An 18,450-nucleotide genomic window follows, 5' to 3' on the forward strand; every position below is an offset into this window, starting at 1 on the left:
TTACCCTAAACTGTCCTTCTGCTCTAATGTTTTATTCATATATTTTTTTTGCTTCTCTTCAAGCTGAATGTTTAATTTCCCTTTACCTGTGCTGGCTAAAACACTATTGCTGACTGTTAAAATACTCGCTTCCCATTTGTTTGTTTTCAAACTATTATTTATACTACTTTTCACTTGACAACCCCTATCCCACATCATCCCTCCAACTTCACCACCCCCACCAGCCCAAACCGCAACTCCCGCCATTTACTGCTTTAATGTCTTTGCAAACACTGTATTTATCCTTTAGGATCCTGAATTTGTGCCACTGTGAGGTTGGCAGTGTAAACACAGAAAATTGTCCTTATGTACCTTATTAACAATCAATTATGTCTTAAGTTACATTCTTCACTTATCAGACAAATTAATTTACTGGAAGTTTAAGTGAAAGTCTAGCAAGAATACTGGGCTTATATTTATGCAAATATCTTATGGGCAAAATTTTTAGTCGGTGGGCGGGCGCGTGCTCAACCCAGTCAAGCGTAAAATGATACGCATTGACATCGAGCGAGAGTCCCGACGTCAACGCGTGGTTGCACGATATTTCGATCGATGGCGCACGCAGGAATCGTTGGGTGACATGCACGGGAGTTAGCAGCGCACCCACAGGCAATTAAAAGGCCTGTTAAGGCCATTAAAATATCAATTGACTGACATTTTATGCAGGGGCGAAAAGGCCAAGCGGCCTTTGCACTTTTTTGGAAACCTCATCCAGGATAAGGTTTCCTAAAGCAAATAAAAATAAAAATTTTCAAATTTAATTAACAACATTTCTGTACTCAGGGGACATGTTTTATAACCTTTTTGATTTCTTTATTATTATTTTTTAAAACTCTTCATCTCCCTGAGGCAGCTCTATGCCTCAGGGAGATTCTGAAGCGCGCACTCGCGCACATGCGCAAACGTCTTGCTCGCCCTCTCACCCCACCCGCACAGGCAGTGCTGAGCACTGCCGCTCGTGTTTCACGCTGGGCGGGCCTTAACTGGCCTGCCAGCTTGAGATCACCTTCCGGCCTCGATCGCGGGCGGTGGTCAGCTTCTCACCGCCCCCACCGAGCCTGCCCAACAAGGGCAAGATTCTCCCCTATCTATTAATAACCATCCTGGTACAAAAAAAATCATGTCTGTGTAGAATTCCTGTCAATGGTTTCCATTGTAAATTGCTATGTTCACCTTTATAATGAAACTGCCTTTTTAAATCACTGGTGTTTTAATTACACTCTCCCACAAGTAGTGGTACTGGAGTACCTGTTATACATCTCCCAGTTCGACATCCAGAGAAAATTCTGTGCTCCAATGAAGGCTACCTGATCACTTCCCAAATTATTGTAGGCTTTACCATTAAATAAATATAAATAAATAATAGTATCAAGTCAAAAGTATTATATAAAAATATGGACAGAATTTATGACTTTAAAATATTCGCTGAATTAATTAGGCCCTTTCTATTAATCCTGTGTCACCTAAAAGTTATCTTCTTTATCTAGACTCAGTCTGATATCAACTAGTATATACATGGTTACGAATAACCTAGTTTACTACTACAAAAATACCCTAATACACTAAATATTGATTATATAACTGTATTTGATCATGATACAGTGTTTGCATTGCATTGATGGAATTCACATCATAAAAATCTAAAGCAGCTAATGAAAGTCAGTGGGCTACCAGAATTGTAGAATTTCAGTAGGAAACCAGTTGTATTAAACACACAACCTTATTGCTTTTACGCAAATACCAGTTATCTAAATATATCAACATGTCATTAAAATAATCAAGAGGAATTTGCTATCACTATATTAAAGATTAGTTAATAAAATGAGTCAATGAAAAGAAAATCAGGTGGTGTAAAACAGGTTGCTCATTTTGAGATACCTCTCAAGACAAATTTCACTCATTAAATTCATTGGCGATATCAACAGAAAGCATCCACTCTTAAAAAGTGTTTTGGTTGCACAGCTGCTGCTCACTAAAACATAAGTAATTTGAAAATGTATCATTTGGAAAAATTAAGGAGTATGTACTTTAAACATTGAAAGATTTTTCTCCTATAGAGGCATTTTCTTTTAAGTTACATTGATGTTTGTGCAGAAACATCCTGTGTTGTCTGTGGTATAATGTAACTGGTCTCCATCCAACAAAAGAATGTTGAAGCTCTGGAGAAAAAATGGAAGAAATTTCCAAGAATGTAACCTGAATTGAAGGGATTTGACTCTTGGAAGGATTAAGCATGCTGAGTCTGGGGCTCTTTTTCTGGAAAAGAGAAGCCTAAGAAAAGACCTGAAATAAATCTTTAAGTTACGAAGGAGTTTGATAAGGTGCACATGGAGAAATTGTCTTCATTTCTAGATGAATTAAGAACAAAGGGTAGAATCATCCTCGATTTAAACTAAGTGCAGTAGTGGGTGTGAAAACTGATGTTTTACCCATTGGTCGCAATGGTGGGTTTTCATGCTGTATCATCCGCTTCCCGCTCCCTGGTGGGCAGCCTCTGAATTGCCCGCCGCGCAGCTATCTCACCGTTTCCTCACTCCGAGTGCCATATCTAAACTGCAGCTGCGCACCACAGCTCTCAATGCTTGCAGCCCAGGACTGGTCCAGTGAAGACATGGCCCTGAAAGCCAAGAAGAGTTCAGTGACGCATCACTGGAATGCCTTTTGGAGGCCACTGTGATGTCCTCCACCCCCGCTCTGGCTACAGGAGGTCCAGCAATCTCACCATTCCGACTTGGGAGACGGTGGCAGAGGTGGTCAGTGCCAAGGCTGCAAAGAAGAGGTTGGCCATCCAGTCCAGAAAGAGGATGAATAAGCTAATTTATACCGCCAGGGTAAGGCAGCCATCTCATCATTCTAAACTCTCACACTCACAAGGCCATCACACATTCACTGGCTGCTCGCTAACTGCCAGCTCAAGGGACATCACCACTCACTTTTTCACACACCCTCACATCTCCATCTGGCCTCATCTCCTCTGGAGACTGCCTCCTCAGCTCTCACCATCTTGCAGCCACTTGCACAGATCAACATGTGTCCCCACACGCATCCTGGGATACACCCTCTTCCCCAGCCCAGCCCTCACCCTGCAGCCTCTCCCTTCCCCAAGCAAACCTTAGTCCTGCAGTCATTGAAAAGCCACCCCCTCCTTACGGCTAGTCTGGTAGATAGAGACCTGCCTGTGAGCCCCCCTAACAGTGATGTGATGATGCCTGTGAAGCCTGGTGCTGATGACCGCAAGTGCTGCCTGAAGCAAAGCAGGCAAACAAACCTCAAAGTCCCAAGTGAAGTGCAGCTCACCAGGTGCACGTCAGTTATGTACAGTTGTGAAACACATCAACTTGTAACCATGCTGACGTGCCCAGACTATCCAGCATGGGTGGATGATTCCGGTGAGCATGGCTGATAATGAAATGCTAAAGTATTGAAATTAGGTTCATGATTGGCGGTGGTGGAAAATGCAGCCTGCCTTTGACAGATGGAGTGGATGATCGCAAACTGGTTTCACGATGCGTAAAACCATTTTTGGCCTTCTCGCCATATTGTCCACACACTGCCAAACATGTCCGCTGCTAATGGGACTGGAAAATTCTGCCCCAAGGTTCATAAATATATAATTGCCATTAACTGATCAAGTAAACAATTTAGGAGGGCTTCTTTAAATGAAGAGGGTGTTGAATTTATAATTGTAAAGGTCCTTCACCAAAAGAACAAGCTAATTAGACTATCAGGTGTAATGGCCCATGTGCTGGGAAATCTCTGGGTATTTCCTTTTATGTGATGTCCCTTTAAGAACAAAATAGGCTGAGGTGTATTTTGAATGAGGGTTAATTGGTTTCAGGATTATTACATCATTAGTTTCCAAGAAATGCCCATGTTTACTGGGATTGCCGTGGGGATGAACAGCTAAGATGCAAAAGGTAAATAGAAAGGTAATTGCAGCAGGGTGTGGTCAGCCTGTTTTTTTCTGTTTGGCAGTTGAGAAGAATGAGAATTTGTGCAATGAGAAAATAAGTAAGGCTCTCTGAATGGAACAGTTTGGCAGTTCAAACAGATCCTGGCATTGAAGCGGGTCTCTGAGAATAAGAGCAGAGTCTGTGTTACTGTGTGTAATATAGTTGGAAAGAACAGAGCACTGAAGACAGGAAGAGCGAGGAATTGTGGATAGAACTGTACCCAGTGCTGTGGTTGAAGTGGTGGCAGAGCATCTAAAGGCATCAGGGAAGGGATTCTCTGGAGATTATGTGCCATCAGGGCTGTGACCCAAGAGAGAGAGGGTTTGTAGATGTGCGCCTTGTCGGGAGTGCCTGTGCCCGGGGACAGTGGATGGAATACGGTTGCTAGCGAATGCAACTCAAGGGCTGAGATGATTGGATGGGAAGTGAGAGATCGTACAAAGTGGAGGCAAGCTGAGAGACTGTAAGATTGCTCATTGTGTCACATTTATGATGGAAATAATGAGAGTGCTTGTAACTACGTGAGGTGTATCTTGGTTGTATTGACTGTATGAAGTGAAATTTACCTCTTTGAAATATCCTTTGCCTGTCAATTAATCTTTGAATTAGGTTAATTTTAGTTTGTTTGTTACAGTAAAAATTTTAATAAGTGAAAACTTGTTCAGCAGCTTTCCTTCCATTGGCATTATGGGGATTCCTTTCTTTTTAAAAAGTTATGGTCTCTATTGGAATTGTAATACGGGTCAACCTACTTCCAGGCATAGCTGGAAAAACAAAGAATGTCCAAAACATGTTTGGCTGCAGGGGTATAAAATGAAAACTGTTGGAATACAGAGTAGATAAATCAGGATCTGAAAGCAAGGAAGGAAGGTTAATCTTTAAGATACTGATGGACCCCCTATACATTTCAAGCACCTTCTAAGCTTCATTTTGTTTCTGAATTCCAGTATTTGTTAGTTTTCTTTATAAGCAAACAAAATCTTACTGGTGCCTAAACTTCTGTCTTATTTTTATTCTGATTTAGAGATGAAAAAAGTGTTTAGCATTTTTGTTTTAAAGATGGTTGACTTCTTGTAACTTTTAAATTAGACTTTTAATTGAAATTTGGACTTTATATTGTTTGTTTCTTTACTTTGGTAAAGAGTCGGGAAAATTGACAGGTGATGGGTTGTAGCTGCATGATATGGGAGCTGGTGGACCCCATTGTGGTTCCTAATGACCACGTCTGTAGCAAACGTTGGTTGCTCGAGGAACTCCAGCTCAGAGTTGATGAGCTGGAGTCTGAGCTTAGGATACTGTGACACATCAGGGAGGGAGAGAGTTACCTGGATGCTGTGTTTCAGGAGACAATCACACCCCTTAGAGTGTCGCTTAGAATTCGGCCAGTGGTCAAGGACAGGACGGTGTGACTATGAGTGAGGCAGGTAGAGGTATCCAGGAAGTAGCACTGCAGGAGCCTCAGCCCTTGCCCTTATCCAACAGGTTCGAGATTCTTGCCCCCTGTGTGGACGAGAGCAGGGACTGTAGGGAGGATGAGCAAACTGACCATAGCACCGTGGTAAAGGGAGCCATTCAAGTGGGGGGAGAAAAGAGAAATGTAGTTGTAATCGGGGATAGTATAGTTAGGGGAATAGATACTGTTCTCTGTAGCCAGGATCTAGAGTCCCGAAGGCTGTGTTGTCTACCTGGTGCCAGGGTTAAGGATATCTCATCTGGGCTGCAGAGGAACTTGGAGTGGGATGGGAAAGATCCAGTTGTCGTGGTCCACGTAGGGATCAACGATGTAGGTAGAATGAGGAAAAGAGGTTCTGCTGAGGGAATATGAGCAACTAGGGGCTAAGTTAAAAAGCAGAACCAAAAACCTAATTATCTCCAGATTACTACCTGAGCCACGAGCTAATTGGCGCAGGGTCAATAAGATTAAAGACGTAAATGCATGGCTCAAAGATTGGTGTGGGAGAAATGGGTTCAAACTCATGGGACATTTGTACCAGTACTGGGGAAAGAGGTTGCTATTGCGTTCGGACGGGCTCCACTTGAATCATGCTGGGACCAGTGTCCTGGCGAATCGCATAACTAGGGTTGTAGATAGGGCTTTAAACTAACTAGTGGGGGGGAGGGTTCAGTTGCATGGAAATATAGGAGAGGGTAAGAGTGCAGGTTAGTGACGAGGCTGATTGTTACCAAAAAATGAAAGGAAGGGACAGAGTGTGTGAATGCCATATTGCACCAAAGAATCATATAAGAGTAGGGAAAATTGACAATAGGGCAAACTTAAAGGCTTTGCATCTGAATGCACGTGGCATTCGGAATAAAACTAATGATTTAACAGCGCAAATAGAGATAAATAGGTATGATTTGGCGGTGATTACTGAGACGTGGTTACAGGGAGAACAGGTTTGTGAGATGAATGTCCAAGGGTACTCAGTGTTTCGGAAGGATAGGCAGGGAGGAAAAGGAGGTGGTGTAGCTTTATTGGTAAAGGAAGAGATCAGTGCTATAGTGAGGAATGATACAGGCACTGGAGAGTAAGACACAGAGTCAGTCTGGGTAGAAATAAGAAATAGCAAGGGAAAGAAGTCCCTGGTGGGAGTAATCTATAGGTCCCCAAACAGTAGTTTAGCAGTAGGGCAAAATATAAACCAGGAAATACTGGGAGCATGTAAGAAAGGCACAGCAATAATCATGGGTGATTGTAATATACATATAGATTGGACTAATCAAATTGGCAAGGGTAGCCTCGAGGGAGAGTTCATAGAGGGTATTAGAGATTGTTTCTTGGAGCAATATGTTGTGGAACCAACCAGGGAGCAGACTATTCTGGATTTGGTTTTGTGTAATGAGATGGGATTAATTAATGATCTCATAGTAAAGGATCCTCTAGGGAAGAGTGATCATAGCATGCTAGAATTTCAAGTTCAGTTGGAGAGCGAGAAACTTGAGTCCCACACTAGTGTTCTGGAGTTAAACAAAGGTAACTACATAGGCATGGGGGCACATTTGGCCCTAGTAGACTGGGCAGGAAGACTACAAGGTACGACAGTTGGATGAACAGTAGCAGATATTTAAGGAAATATTCAAATATTTCAAGTAAAATAAATTCCAAAGAGGAAGAAAGATGGTAAGAGGGGGAAAAAGCATCCATGGCTAAGCAAGGAAGTTAAAGATAACATAAAGGCAAAAACTAAGGCATATCAAATTGCAAAGATCAGTGGCAGGCTAGAAGATTGGGAAACTTTAAAGATCAACAAAGGGTTACTAAAAAAATAATAAAAGGAGCAAAGGTAAATTATGAAAGAAAACCAGCGCAAAATGTAAAAACTGATAGCAAAAGCTTCTACAAGTATATAAAAGGAAAGAGAGTAGCTAAAGTGAATGTTGGTCCCTTGGAGGATGAGACTGGGGAGTTAATAGTGAGGAACGTAAAAATGGCAGAGATGCTTAATCAATATTTTGCCTCAGTTTTCACGGTGGAGGACACTAGTACTGCCTCAGTAGTAACATGTAGTGCAGAGGGTATAGAGAAGGAGGAACTTGGAACAATCACCATCACTAGAGAAAAAGTACTGAGCAAACTATTGGGATTAAAGGGTGACAAGTCCCCAGGACCTGATGGGCTACATCCCAGGGTCCTAAACGGAAGGGGCAGTGGAGATAATGGATGCATTGGTTATAATATTCCAAAATTCCCTGGATTCTGGAAAGGTTCCAGTGGATTGGAAAAATGCTAATATAACACCCTTATTCAAAAAGGGGAGGAAGCAGAAAGAAGGAAACTATAGACCAGTTAGTTTAACGTCTGTTGTTGGGAAATTGTTGGAATCCATTATTAAGGAAGTAGTAATGGGGCATCTGGAAAGTCAAAATGCAATCCATCAGAGTCAGCATGGTTTTATGAAGAGTAAATCATGTTTGACTAATTTGCTAGAGTTCTTTGAAGATGTGACAAGCAAAGTGGATAATGGGGATCCTGTAGATGTGGTATATCTGGACTTCCAGAAGGTCTTTGATAAGGTGCCGCACAAAAGATTAATACACAAGATAAGATCACATGGAGTTAGGGGTAATATATTAGCTTGGATAGAGGATTGGCTAACCAACAGAAAGCAGAGAGTCGGAATAAATGGGTTTTTTTCTGGATGGCAAGCTGTAGCTAGTGGGGTGCCACAGGGTTCGGTCCTTGGGCCCCAACTATTTACAATCTATATTAATGACTTGGATTCAGCGATAAAAGGTAATACAGCTAAATTTTCAGATGACACCAAAATAGGTGGGAAAGTAAGTTGCAATGGAGAAATAAGAAATTTACAAATGGATATGGACAGGTTAGGTGAATGGGCCAAAATTTGGCAGGTGGAGTTTAACGTGGATAAGTGTGAGGTTATCCATTTTGGTCGGAAGAATAAAAAGGCGACTTATTATTTAAATGGAGAGAAACTTCAAAATGCTTCAGTGCAGAGGGATCTGGATGTCCTCGTGCATGAATCACTGAAAGCTAGTATGCAGGTACAGCAGGTAATAAGGAAGGCAAATGGAATTTTAGTATTTATTGCTAAAGGAATAGAGTATAAAAATAGGGAAGTGTTGTTGCAAATGTACAAGGCATTGGTGAGACCGCACCTGGAGTACTTGCACAGTTTTGGTCCCCTTACTTGAGGAAGGATGTAGTTCTATTGGACGCGGTTCAGAGGAGGTTCACTAGATTGATTCCAGAGATGTGGGGCTTTGTCTTATGAGGAGAGATTGAGCAGTTTAGGCCTATACTTGCTAGAGTTTAGAAGGATGAGAGGAGATCTAATTGAGGTATTTAAGATGCTAAAGGCGATAGACAAAGTACACGTGGAGTGGATATTTTCCCTTGTGGGGCATTCTAGAACGAGAGGCCATAGTTTTAGGCTGAGTGGTGGTAGATTTAAATCAGAGATGACGAGGAATCACTTTTCTCGAAGGGTCGTGAATCTATGGAATTCATTACCTCAGAGTGCAGTGGATGCCGGGACGCTGAATAAATTTGTGGAGGAGATAGTCAGATTTTTAATTAGTAACGGGTTGGAGGGTTATGGGGAGAGGGCGGGAAATTGGGGTTGAGGCTGAAATGAGATCAGCCATAATCGTATTGAATGGCAGGGCAGGCTTGAGGGGCTGAATTGCCTACACCTGCTCCTAGTTCTTATGTTCTTATGGTTAAGGTATTCTAGATTTGGTTCACTAAAGTTGGGTACTTCTGAATATACTGGACACAACTCCCCAGTTTTTTGAACATCTCACCTCTACACACAAAGTATCCATACATATATATTGGAAGGTCTGGAGAGGAATATGGGGAAGTTCACTCCAAAAATCTGTACAGAAGCCTGTCATGGAACATCCAATAACTCATATGATATTTGCATGGAAACACTATGTTGCAGGCAATAGGTACAGTGAGAGCATCTCCTAAATGTTCACACTTATGCAATGGAGATCTCAAGTGCAAATCTTAAAGATGCTCTTGTGACTGATTTCAACATAGTGGGATATTGCATACAAATAGCTTTGAGGCAATGATTCACAAACCCATAGTAGTTGTGCCAGAACCAATCTGAGCATCAATGAACAGATTATTGGCAAAAAGGTGTACTATTTGATATTACTACTGATGACTTCTTTCATCACATTGTTGAGAGGATGCCAGAATTATAAATGTAGTGGGACAACTTGGCTATGGGGTCAGCTGGTTCCAAGATACACGTCTTCAGCTCGACACCTAGGAAGCTATCAGAACCTTTACTGTGCCCAGGGCACTTATTTTCTTCTTAATATCAAATGGAATGAACCAAATTGCGTGGACTCAAATGGAGGCAGAATTGGATCTGAACTTTTGGTGAAGAGACTTTCAAAATTTTCAGCCTCATCTATTGCATTCATATGCTGGGCTCTGCCATGGTTGAACTCTGTGTTAGCTGTCTGGGTACCCACAACTATTTTCAATCATAGGTGCTAGCGCTATAGAGCGTTGATCTAATCCATTGGTTGTGGGACTGCTTAGGACTATGGTCTACTGCTTTTGATGATTAGCATGTAGTTAGTCTTTGTAGTAGCTTCAGAAGGAGGCTACCTCATCCTAGCTTATGTCTGGTGTTAGTCCTGGCATCTTTATAAAGTCCCCAGAGTTTAGTCTTGCTGCTGTTTTTGATAATAACAACAGCATCTCCCAGATGCCCAGTTCCGTTCTGCTAGATCTGTCCTTAGTCTGCTGTCATGTACAGAAATAGTAATCATGTTACTAGATGAATAACCCAGAGGCCTAGACCAACAATCTGGAGGCATGAGTTCAAATCTTATAGTGGCAGTTTATGAATTTGAATTTACTTAATTAAATAAACCTAAGAAGAAAAGTTAGTAACAGTAATGGTGGCCATGGAGCTATTACATTGCTGTAAAAGCTCAATTGGTTCACTGATTTCCTTTAGGGAAGGAAACCCACTGTTCCTACCTGGTTTGGTCTACAAGTAATTCTCCGAAATGGCCTAGCAAGTCACTCAATTGTGCCAAACCACTACACATATAAGAATAACCACTATAAAAATAAAACTAATGGATCACCCACCATCAAACTAAGCATTCAAACATGACAACAGAACATCCAGCGCAATTGACACTGCATTGTCCTCCTCACTAACATCTGAGGATTTGTGCTAAAGTTGGGACAGCTGTCCAACAGACTAGTCAAGCAACATCCTCTCTCAGTATAACTCATGGGATCACATCCTTTAGCCAATGTCCCAGACTCCCCCATAAGTATCGGTAGACAGTGACACACAATTGGGATGGAGTGGCCATGGAATTCCTCACTATTGACTTTTAATCCCATGGAATCTCATGGTAACAAGTCTGGTGTATGGTTTCGGTGTCTTTAATGAAGAAAGGGTATACTTGCCTAAGAGGGGCCTCATAGATAATTCAATAGATTGATTCATGACATGAGAGGGCTGTTCGGTGAAGATTGAGTAGAATGGGCCTATATTCTATGGAGTTCAGAAGAATGAGAGGTGGTCTCATTGAAATGTATAAAATTCTAAGGGAACTTGACATGGTAGAAGTTCAGCCATGATCTTAATTAAAGACGTAGAAGGCACAGGGGGCTGTATGGCCTACACCTGCTCCTATTTCTTATGTTCTTAGACTAAAAATTGGCAAGCAAATCTTCTGTTGATTACTACTTAACATCCTCCCTCAGCTGATGAATCGGTTATCCTCCATGTTGAACACCACTTTCAAAAAGCACTGAGGAAGCCACAGTATGTACTTTGGGTTGGGGACTTCAATGTCCATCACCAAGAGTGGCTCGGTGGCACCATCACTGACAGTTAGTTGGGCTTCTGCTGACATAGGTGTCAGACTTGGCTTGCAGCAGTGATGACAGAAAAACAGAAAGGAGAAACCTAGTTGACCAGGTCATACTCAGTATACCAGCTGCAGATGTATCTGCCCATGACTGTATTGGTAGGAGTATTGGAAGTCCTGTTTACACACACTGCAGACTCACTCCATCATGTTGTGTGACTTTACCACTATGGTAAATATAACGGACGCAGAACAGGCCAGATGTAGTAGCTCAAAACTGGGCATCTGTGCGGGCCGTCGCCAGTAGCAGGATTACACTGCACCATAATTAAGATATAAAGGGCCTATCCATTCATGGTGGAAATAATTGAAAGTACATTGGGTGACATGTTCAAAATTTGCATATCGTTTAAACATGCCTATTATATTTAGGCAGGTATATTCCAACCCTCTTCTCTTCCAATGAGATATCGTCAAAATGTCTGGGGTTTCAGAGAACTGGCAAAAGAGCTCTATGTAATTTTGCATTTGCTGGAGTTACACAAGTTTTCTGTTTTAACTGCAGTGAAAAATCTGTAATGGCATGTTGAGTTTATTCAGGGAACGCAGGAATTAAAAATGTTAAATTGTTTCGTGAAACACCAGATTCTTGTAATTTTTTGGGATGTTTCCCCTAATTTGTTTCACAGTCTTTAGCCAATAGGAAACTACCTAACTCCTGACTGAAAGAGTGCGCAGAACTTTACTGACTTCCAGGCAGTGGATTGGGAGATGAGGGGATTGGTAAAATAACAGGGAGCCACAATGGCCCAGCTCCCAATGTGGTTATCGCCATTGGGGCATTTTCCTATGTTGGAACTGGAAGCAGGTTGCTGCCTGCTCCAAGGAGGCGGGCAGCCAATTATCATAACTAAAAGCCCAACAAAGTTGACATTTTGCTCCCTGCCGCACAGGGAGACCACCCATTTAATGGAGGCGGCCTCCTGGTGGCAACCGGGACCATCGAAGCCAGAGTCTACAAGGCACAATGAGGGAGCTGGGGACAAGTCAGCCAGCCCCCATGGGCCCAACAATCTCCCAAGGAGTGTTAATACAAATAAAGATGTTGCAATGAAAATTAAAATATCAAAATTATCATTTGTTTTAAAAATATCAAACACCAATTATCTAGGATGTTCTACACTTGTTTCACAATAATAAAATCAGTTACATTTACATAGGATATTGAATGAACACTTTTGATCAAAATTCAGTGAGACTAGTCAGGAAAACAGTTAATGAGGATTTTCAGGGCAAAAATTATGTTCTGCTAAAATGCAGAATATTTTCTTTCATACCACTGAGTCTCTCCTGGCACTGCTCAGAGTTAGTTGGGTGAAACAGTACATCGTTTAGTTATGTTTGTTGCAACAATACAACCTCTGGTGCAAGGAAGAATAACAGGATCTTTCACAATTTTAGGATGGATTTTTGTCTCAGCTGGCTCCCTGACATGCACAGTCTATGTGCACTGAACCTGTGCAGACAGAGTTACATATCTGGCATTTGGCAGGCCTGTCCACGATCGGAATTAACCGGATTGCCAAAATTAAGGCCTTTCAGTTGCTGCTGGACAGAAATTTCAAAATATTTTGAAGTACCTTCTCAAGATCCATCTCAAATTGTCCCCAAGACTGCCAAAGATTCAGGTCTACAAGGGATCCTAGTGCAAACATCAACTTTTTTTTGGATGCCTGAGTGTGGGGGTCACTAACAGCTCTCCACCCTTTTGTCTATTTCACTGAGCTTGAGAAAACTGCATTCTCCAATTGCAACAAAGAGGAAAATCCTATCATTTTAAGAGGTGAAATGACTACGAATGGTTGGCGTTATCATTACTGTTATATTTACCATTACAGCATTACCCACTGATTTCCATGGACTTGGAGCATGACAGTTTTACCAGCTCAATGATTTCATAGATACTAGGAGGTATCCTGTGCTATTGCTCAGGGCGAGTCAGAGAATGTGCTGTTGTAAAACAATAGAAGTAATTATATTATATGGTGGGGGGGGAAATGATTTACATATTGAATGAGTCAAATTTCGCTAAGAAGTATTCTGATATTTTTACTGAACTTTTGAGATTGAATTTCATTATTATATCCATATTGTATGAAATCCATAATTGAAAGCCCTTTATATTGTATTCCTTAATCCATTCATTTATTTTTTAATCCCTTTCCTGTTTTAAAACTGAGAATACACAGCAAGATGGCATGCAAAATGTATTAGTTGGTGTTAGATATTTATGATTTAGCTATATTTGGTAGAGCTTGAATTTAGCTGTTCTTGAATAGTCCTGGGCTCTGATAGCACTCAGATGTTCTGAAATTAAGTAGCACTATGGCAAAATTGCTTGGTTTGGCAGTGAAGGAAATCTGGTCTAGGGAATCTGTGGAGGCGGAACTTGATTATTGCCAAAACTAGGAGAAGATGTGGATGAGGGGCTCACAGGTGAATCCCTCAAGTCTGTCCAGTGAGGAGAGAGGGAAGGCTTGATTGTAACAGCACTGGGGAGGAAAAAGGATAGAAACATTTCAGGTCTGGCAACACTTATTTGTGACTTTCTAATATATCATTGTAAACATCAGTGTTTACACAGTGGCTGATTCCTGAAAGTGTATTTCTGTGTCTGTTTTTCTGCTGTGCCTATTTCCTGGGAATTAAGAATTGCCTAATGAGGAGCATAGGGCAGAGATGAAGTTCACAACTGTCACTCCTTAAAATGATATAAAATTCCAAACTATTTACCTGGTTGCTGAAAATGCGTTGTGATGATCGTTCTATGTTGGCAGGTAAACCAAAATATGCAGGCTTGTCATCTTCTGGTAAATGGGTAATAACGGCACGGTAATCCTACAACAGATAAAAAATGGAGAATGGCTATGCATTGTCCAAGAATAGATCTTACAGCTTTAGGCATAACTGCATTCAATGAGTTCTACAAGAACCTATGAAATAGGAACAGGAGAAGGTCATTCAGCCTTTTGAGCCTGTTCTGCCATTCAATACATCATGTCTGATCTTCTCCGTCAACTCCATTTTTAGTACAAGACCATATCCCTTAATTCCGAGTGCTATTGAACTCTGTCTTGAATTTCTTATGTTCTTATGTCTATCTCCTTATCTTCCAAACAGTTACCACCTTACATGACAAGTTTACTTCCAATTCTGTGGACTTTCTGATAATCTCTTTTGCAAAATCTTATGATTTATTTTCTGCAAGTCCATACAGACAACATGTATAAAAATTCCCCCGATCACCATTCTAGTGACCCTCTCAAAAAATTCAAATAGGTTAGTCAGGCATGACTTACCCTTCACAAATCTATGCTATCACTCTTGGATCAGCTCATAATTGTACGAGTAATCAATAAATCTGTCTCTGATTAAATATTCTGGTAACTTTTCCACAGCTGAGTTAAACTGATGGAATGCAATTACCTGGTTTAACTCCCCCTGCCCTCATTTTTGAAATAATGAAGTGACATATGCTGCTCTTCCAATCACAAGGTGTAATTCATAAACCCAGGGAGTTGGAAAATTAGGACTAACAGATCTGAAATTTCCTTTTCTTCATTCATGGGATGTCAGCATCGTTGGGAAGGTCAGGATTTATTGCCCAACCCTATTGCCCTTGAGAAGTTGGTGATGAGCCACCTTCATGAACCACTGCAGTCCATGTGAGAAGATACTCCCACAGTGCTGGTAGGGAGGGAGAATCAAGAAGTTACCATTGACCAGAAACCTAACAGGACCAGCTGCATAAATACTGTGGTGACAAGAGCAGATCAGAGGCTGGGTATTCTGCAGCAACATGAGTTAGGCCCTGACTTCCAAAAGCCTTTCCACTATTCAGAAATCCAATTGACCTAGCAATGATAAAGATACAATGGTATATTTCCAAGTCAGGGTGGTGTGTGATTTTGAGGGGAATTTACAGATGGTGGTGTTCTCATGGACCTACAGTTCTTGTTCTTCTAGGTGGTAGAGATTACGGGTTTGGGAGGTGCTGTTGCAAAGGTCTTGGTGAGTTGCTGCAGTGCATCTTGTAAATAGTACACACTGTAGCCAAAGCGTGCCAGTGATGGAGAGATTGAACGTTTAAGGTGACGGATGGGGTGTCAATCAAGCAAGCTGCTTTGTCTTGTCTGGTGTCAAACTTCTTGAGTGCTATTGGAGCTGTGCTCATCCAGGCAAGTGGAGAGTATTCCATCAACCTCTTGCCACGTGCTTTCTGGATGGCGGACAGGCTTTGGTGAGTCAGGAGGTGAGTCACTTGCTGCAAAATACCCAGTGTCTGACTTGCTCTTGTTGCCTTTAATACTTATCTGCTGGTCAATAATGACCTCCTAATGAGGGTCCATTGGGGGTGGGTGGGGGAGCATACCTTGTAGAGGGGGTCATGAGGGGCCATAGGGCATTGGTGGGGGGCATGAAGTGGCATGGATAGGGCATGAGGAGTGTGTGGCAGGATGAGGGGTGTGAGGGGTGAGGGCTGGAGGGCCTGCTTTTAATTGAACTGTGACGAAGTCCCACAGCACTGAGGAGGGCCTTTTAAACAGCCCACTTCCACAGGCAGTGCCTGTGGCTGCCTCTGAACTTTTTCCTGGGTTGGGTAACCCGACTGCCCCCACAATGAAAATCCCATCTTTTTGGGCAGGCAGAGCCGGGAATTTTCCTAAATCCCGCTACCTGCCTCACGGATGAAAATCCAGGCCATTCATCCTGATTAAGCCTAAGAGAGTGGATGAATAGGGGGCTGGAATCAGTAGCCAGTTTTTGATGGTGTTTCATTGTTCCAGATACTGATCTGGGGGATCTTATAACAATGAGTGCCTTGATGTTGAAGAAGCAATCTGACAACACAGAAGCAATTGATAGAAATGATAGAGAGATAGAGCTGGGCAAATACTGGGAGTGGAAAGTCTTCTGGGAATTGGTGAGAATGATTGCATTAAGGGAGGCAGCTGTGCAGCAAATTGACAGTGGTGTTAATTTTAAAATGAATCTAAAGAGAAGGAATAAGGAGTTAGATTAAAATATTCTGTAACAAATATATTTCAAATAAAAATATAATACTGATTACAATAACTGTGCTAATGAGTAGAGAATAAAGGTCTATTTTTTAAACATATTACAGTTATTACAATGATCTCCTACTGTGACCTGCAAGCTCATTTAATCAAAACATGAACGTTCATGCACTTAGAAGGCATTTTTAAAAATGAATCCTGTTTAATTATGCCAACTGTTTAAAGTTTGTTATTAAAGAAATTCTTCAACAGCAAATGACATAAATGTATCCTCAATGAAGCTTTGAAAATTAAATTAAAATGTCATTTCCTGCCAGATGGAAAATTTCCACTGTTGGCAGCTACATACATGATTAACATCACCTACCATAATGCTGCAGGATCTGGGCACAGTGATGGATGATGGAAATGATGCTATGTTTTTGCTCCTAGACTGTGATCCAGCAATTGCTTTAGGGCTGAAAAATTGCTCCAGATACGAATTCAGGACTCGTAAATCAAATATGTTGTCGATACGTCCACCATAGATAGCATTTTCCAATAGACCACGAACAAACTCCCACTGAACATTCTTTGTTTCTGTGGATACCAAATTAATCATTGTTGAGTTCCGAGATAGTGCTACAACAGAGGAGACATCATAGGTAATACTAAAGTTCAAACTTAACGCTGCCCAGGCGGGCAAGTGGAATGGGGGCTGTCAACATATCTTCCCACCATATCCCACTGCCCTTCATATGGTATGTAAGTTTAAACATCTATTTTTAACATTTGCACAGGACTCCCACCAGAAATCTATGAGATCCTACTGGAAACATGCAGATTGGGCTCCAATGAAGTTTTCATGCCTACAGTGGAGAGAAGTCGTGGCTTTCTCACCAGGCCAACTGGGTGGCAAGTGGACCAGGGGGTCAGAAAAGCCCAGACAGGTAAATTTATAATTTCTTTCAGTAGGAATGCACCTTCAGGCCCCACAAGAAAACTTTATTCCACTGCCCCCCCCCCCCACCCCACCCCTCCCCACCACCTGCCCCACACCACTACCCCAGCCTTCCCTTTTTTTTCCCTGACCATGATGCACTCCTGACTCCCTTCACCACCAGTTACCAGGTTGCCCGGTACTGATTTGCTTCTTGGCCGCAGCCTCCTACTGCCTGAAATCCTGTCCTGGTCTGCTGGCAAGATTGGGCTTCCTGCAGTGTTCGGGTGGGAGAGTGATTGCAAATACATAGAAGCCCAGGAGTATTGCCTGGGCCCCACACTATGGGGAGCTGATGACTTTCTGCCCACTCTGATCTGCTTGGATTTAAAATCAGGGCTTAGGATATCAGTATTCAGTTGTGAAAGTTTAAAATATGAGGTCTGCCTTTTCAAGTGAACCACAAAATGTTTAATGAGATAATGCTGGAAAATTGTGACTTGTAATTGTAGGAATCACTGAAATTCATTATAAGATGGAATGCAAACTTCATTCCAATAGTAATGCATATTTTTCACTAGTGCTAATCATCACTCCGTTGGGTAGTGAAATTATCATTTTTTAATAAGGGTTTGCTCAGTAGGTCTCACAAAGAGGTTCAGAGACTTGTTAAGGTTGAACAGCGGTGTTTATTGGTAACACATAACATATGTACAAAATATAGCCCAAGCTAGGAGCTAACTTCATGCTGACTTCTATTGAAGTCCCTCCATATACCTCTCCTGATATATATGTGACATATATGATATATGTCTCCTGACTACTGTCATGTGTCTCTCTGTATCATACTGTAGGTGGTAGTGTTCTCCAATCCCACATTAACACTTGCTATGCTGAACACTCTTATACCAAGCCTCCCCCCAAGTCTTTTTCCAACATATTTATAGTACAATCTTTCTTTACGTATTACCCCTTCTCCTTGCCCCCCCGCCCCTCAAGTTTTTGACTCTCTCAATTCAGATGATCTGGAGGCTTGACAATTCTTCCAGATCTCGTTCTGAACACACTTAGAGCAGTGGCAGGCTCAGTTGCTTTGGGAAAGCTTTGTTGGCTTGGAGTTGAAATTGTAGTGTTC

General features: G+C 41.8%; 1 protein-coding gene across 2 annotated transcripts in view; it reads right to left on the minus strand.

Annotated features, from left to right (window-relative positions):
• Nucleotides 1-18,450, minus strand: part of dync2h1 (dynein cytoplasmic 2 heavy chain 1) — a 766,235-nt gene that overhangs the window by 168,624 nt on the left and 579,161 nt on the right. For both annotated transcript variants that reach the window (XM_078545532.1, XM_078545531.1), the window contains exons 82-83: nt 16,764-16,975; nt 14,112-14,216 (exon numbers count right to left, since the gene is read on the minus strand). In XM_078545532.1, coding sequence (XP_078401658.1) covers nt 14,112-14,216; nt 16,764-16,975 — 317 coding nt within the window. The remainder of the gene's footprint in view (nt 1-14,111; nt 14,217-16,763; nt 16,976-18,450) is intronic.

Source organism: Cetorhinus maximus, chromosome 7, assembly GCF_964194155.1.
Source record: "Cetorhinus maximus chromosome 7, sCetMax3.hap1.1, whole genome shotgun sequence".
Lineage (NCBI taxonomy): Eukaryota > Metazoa > Chordata > Chondrichthyes > Lamniformes > Cetorhinidae > Cetorhinus > Cetorhinus maximus.